At 36.5% G+C, this 4,268-nt stretch overlaps 1 protein-coding gene across 1 annotated transcript; it reads right to left on the reverse strand.

Moving 5' to 3' along the window:
• Nucleotides 1–2,242: 2,242 nt before the first annotated feature.
• On the reverse strand, nucleotides 2,243–3,858 carry LOC116112877 (anthocyanidin 3-O-glucosyltransferase 5-like). The gene has a single exon (XM_031399005.1). The coding sequence runs from the start codon at nucleotides 3,760–3,762 to the stop codon at nucleotides 2,335–2,337; it is 1,428 nt and encodes a 475-aa protein (XP_031254865.1). The 5' UTR covers nucleotides 3,763–3,858; the 3' UTR covers nucleotides 2,243–2,334.
• Between the last annotated feature and the right edge of the window lie 410 nt (nucleotides 3,859–4,268).

The following is a 4,268-nucleotide window of genomic DNA, read 5'->3' on the forward strand; positions in this document are numbered from 1 at the left end:
AGTATACCCTTGTTTAATGTAGTATCTTTTTTAGTCATTGTATAATAAAATATACTTATAAGCCATATTTTACCAAACACGTCAACTACTTATCAGTCACTTATAAGTAATTTAACAAAACACGTAATTACTTAAAATTTCAAATACTTGTAAACTAAAAATTGACTTATAAGTACTTGTTACTTATAAGCTCAAACAAATATCCCCTCAAACCACTCTAGTTTGAACAGGTCTACTATGAGAACCTTTGGATTGACTTTTATGAAAGCAATTACAAATTGGAGTATTGGGTCAGATTCATGCCTTACCAAAGCTAGTTGAATATTGACTGCTGCACCTGGATCTACTAGCGATTTGATATCAAAGTGACCAAGTGCGATGACGATGACATTTTGCATTCGGTGGAGAAAGACAAGTAATTCAAGAAAATAAGAGCTAAAGGACAAATACTCTAAAAATAGGTGAAACGGGACACTTATAAATAAATCTTATGTAAATTTATATGATAAAAAATAAATATAATGAGTTTGATTTTTTGTTTCACTTTTTTATTAATTTTTTACCATCTCTTTTTGTATAAAAATCTTTGTAATTTTTATTTATAAGTGTTTTGCCAAAAATACATAATGATGTCAACACTACCTAAAAAATAAAGGATATTAGTTGTCAAAACTCAATCCTATCCTATTTTAAGATAAGGATTAAGAAGTGGTTCCTACGCGTCAAGACAACTTACAAAAGTAGTCATTACACTGACCTTAAAGGTATAAATGGACACATCTCTTCATGAAAAAGGGGTTGGGCATATGAGAGTCAGACAAATATTTGAGCTTTATTATTTTTTTCTCTATAAATAAAACATTTCTCCATTTTTGTACACCTTACAAGTAATATCAGAAAAATAGTCAGAAAATAATAAAATAACAGTGGATGTAAGATTCGTTTTAAGTATCTGAACCACTATAAAAATTTCGCTTGTAAATCTATTATTTATGTTTCTGCAAATATATATAATCTCAGTACCATAAACTTTTCTCATAAATGATTCATTTGTTGATGTCAAAATCAAGCATCAACAATAAGTATAGTATTATTGAAATAGGAACTATGGAAAACAACCCATCATAGACTCCTTCAATCTATAACCAAAGACTTATTAAACCCCACTAACTAAAAAGACAATTTTGAATTAGACCTCAACAGAGATTAAGTGGACTTGTGGGAAGTTGTTAGATTAACTTCTCGCAAGTGATTGAAGTATCCGTTAGACTACAAAAATATAGTAACGTAACGTGGAACCTATGCTGGTTCAGTCAGGCGACTAGGGGGTTGCCAAGCTCGAGGACAGTTGTTAGATGGCTGGTGCTCAGGCTAGAAAAAAGCGCAGCATGAGGCCCCCTGGTCAAATATCCATGGTAATTTCTTTTAAGAGACCAGGAATTAATATTCAAAGAAAGGTAGATAAGCAGAGACTAACTAAAGATAAGTTTGCTCATCTGTGAATGCGATGTCGGGTTAGTTTAGATACAACCCGCAAGGTTCATCGGGGGGGTCATGTTCCATGTTTGCACAATTTTGTTTCTAAAGTAGTCGGATATAACTGTTCTGACATAATATAGGCTCATAGATAATTACTGTAAAATATCAATTGTTGGGCATTTTGGTATGTTCGAATGGCTTCATATGGTATAATTTTGTTGATAGAGTAGCGCAGATTGTCACATATGTCAATAAAAGAAACGAAAATTATAGCAATTTTCAATTTGCTCTCCTCAAAACTTGCAGCTTACTTTTTCATGCATGCCTGTAGGCTTTGTATTCCAATATTTTTATTTTGTTCTGCCGATCAATTCATAAAAATATTGGAATGAAACAATTAAGCAGAACAAATGTTTATAAAATTGCGAGTACTCAGCACTAGCATTCCTCGTGTACATGGAAGATTACATAGCACTGCAACAGTTTTAACGATTCACAAAAACAGAAATATAATAAAAATTATTATTGAATAAAAATAAAAACTGACAAAATGAACTTATACAACCAACCCTTGAGTGGCTAAGTCGTTTGATATAGACTTTTAGGCGTACTAATTAAGAGATACTGAGTTTGAGTCCCTCTTTGGTTGCTAATAAAGATGAACACTTGAGCTTTTATCCGGTTACTAGTTTCAGGATCCTAAGGGATTAGTTGGACTGTACGTAAACTAATCCGAACAACCCAGTTATTAAAAAAAAAAAAAAAAAAAAAAAACGCACACACAGACACAAAAATATATTACACATGAATACATGATACTCCCTCCATCATCAACTTAACTGCATTGAGTGATTTTCATGGATGCTTGCACTTATTGGCCAGCAGAGACAAAGAATCATAAATGGATCCACCCTCATAACTCAATGCTTTCTCTGCACCGTGTTTTAGCTCTTTTGCCCGATCCCTTATTGCATGCCCTTCTTTGTCCACCATAATCCTTCTCACCATCATCATTATTTCCTCCCGTCCAACCACTCTCTTCGACGGAAATATCTTGGGTCGAACGGCGACCCCAAGCTCCTCCGCTATCAGGGTAGCATTCATTCTCTGCTCTGCATATAATGGCCATGCGATCATCGGCACTCCATTGCTGATACTCTCCATTATTGAATTCCACCCACTGTGTGATAAAAATCCTCCAACTGATGGATGGTTTAAGATGTTCACTTGTGGAGCCCACTTTGGGACCAATTTTCCTACTTCATTGATCCGGTTCAGGAATCCTTCAGGCAAGAAGCTTGATAACTCATCATCACCACCGCTTCCCACCGTAAAAAACGAGCCGTCTCCCTTTGCTGCTGGCCGCCGAACCACCCAAATAAATCTTTGTTGGCTTAACTCCAAACCCCAAGCCAACTCAATGGTTTGCTCACATGACAGCGTCCCTCCACTCCCCAGTGACACGTAAAGCACTGAATCACTTGGTTGCTTATCTAGCCAATCAAAGAGTTCTTTGTTGGAGCCAGTAGGTTCAAGGGACCTCACTATCGGGCCAACAGTATAAATGGGAGCCTTAACGATTCCACCTAAAAGTTTATCATCTCTCAGTGCAGCCAGTGCTTTCGGCTGCAGATCCTCCCAAGTGTTAATCAAAATCCCATCACACAGCGGGATCTCCGTCCCCATGCGAACATATTCAAAATATTGTTGATTAGTCCGATCCAACATTGGGTCAATCACCTCTTCAGGTCGAAGGGACTTGCAGCCCGGGATGTCAAACGGTTCTGTTTGATCAACATACTGTCCTTGCACCAACTTATCCAGGATCGGAGTATATACAGTGAGTGCGAGAAACCATGCATGCGAGGCTACAAAGTAGTACTTTGGTATCTCAAGCTCATCAGCGATCTCAAAAGATTCAGTTCCGAAGAGGTCAAAAATCATCGCAGTTGGGCGAGATTTCAATGTAGATATTGCTGCACGTAAAGCTGATTTGCTTTCACGCATCATGATTGCAAGTATGGTGACGACCGCGGTATCAGGGCCTACGAGGTGCGAGATATCTGGCGGTGGAATTTCGATAAGTTGACAAAGTTTTGGACTCATGGCAGCTTGGATCATCTCTGATTCTGCCGCTGATGTTTGAGACGCAACAACAAAGATTGTTACTTCAAAGTTTTGGAGGGTGACAATGCGTTTTCCAAGTTCCAGAACAGGGATGAGGTGCCCCAAACCGGGATTTGATATTAGAACTGCATGTGGCTTTGAGATGGAGGTCTCCATGGCTCTAAGTTTAAGGATTCACTGGAGCTGGAGCTAAATTCTTTCACCAAGGGAAGGATACAATTATTATGGACCTTCAGCTAAATATGTGTGGTACACATGTAAGAAAATATTAAAAGAAAAGAGTCAAGTTTTTGTACTATTCAGAGCTAAACATGAAAAAATGTTAAAGAAAATATTATCCATCTATTAATCAGTAGTTTCAACTGTCATTCAGCTGTAGTCTTTGATACTACAGTTTATAGGCGGTATAAAACGCCATAATAAAATAAAGAACAAAAAAGATTTTATAGTGATTCGGCTATATAAAAATCAAATCTAAAAATTTTATAGTGATTCGGCTATATAAAAATCAAATCTATATTCACTGTTATGTTATTATTGAAGGGTGTTACAGAGTCGAATAAAATTACAAAAAAAAGTTTATGAGATGAATGAAGGACATTCGTCTCTCACAACCTATTCTCTCTAAACACTCTCTAAAACAACTCAATGTATTTTTTTCT

The sequence above is a fragment of the Pistacia vera genome, unplaced genomic scaffold (assembly GCF_008641045.1).
Source record: "Pistacia vera cultivar Batoury unplaced genomic scaffold, PisVer_v2 Contig67, whole genome shotgun sequence".
Lineage (NCBI taxonomy): Eukaryota > Viridiplantae > Streptophyta > Magnoliopsida > Sapindales > Anacardiaceae > Pistacia > Pistacia vera.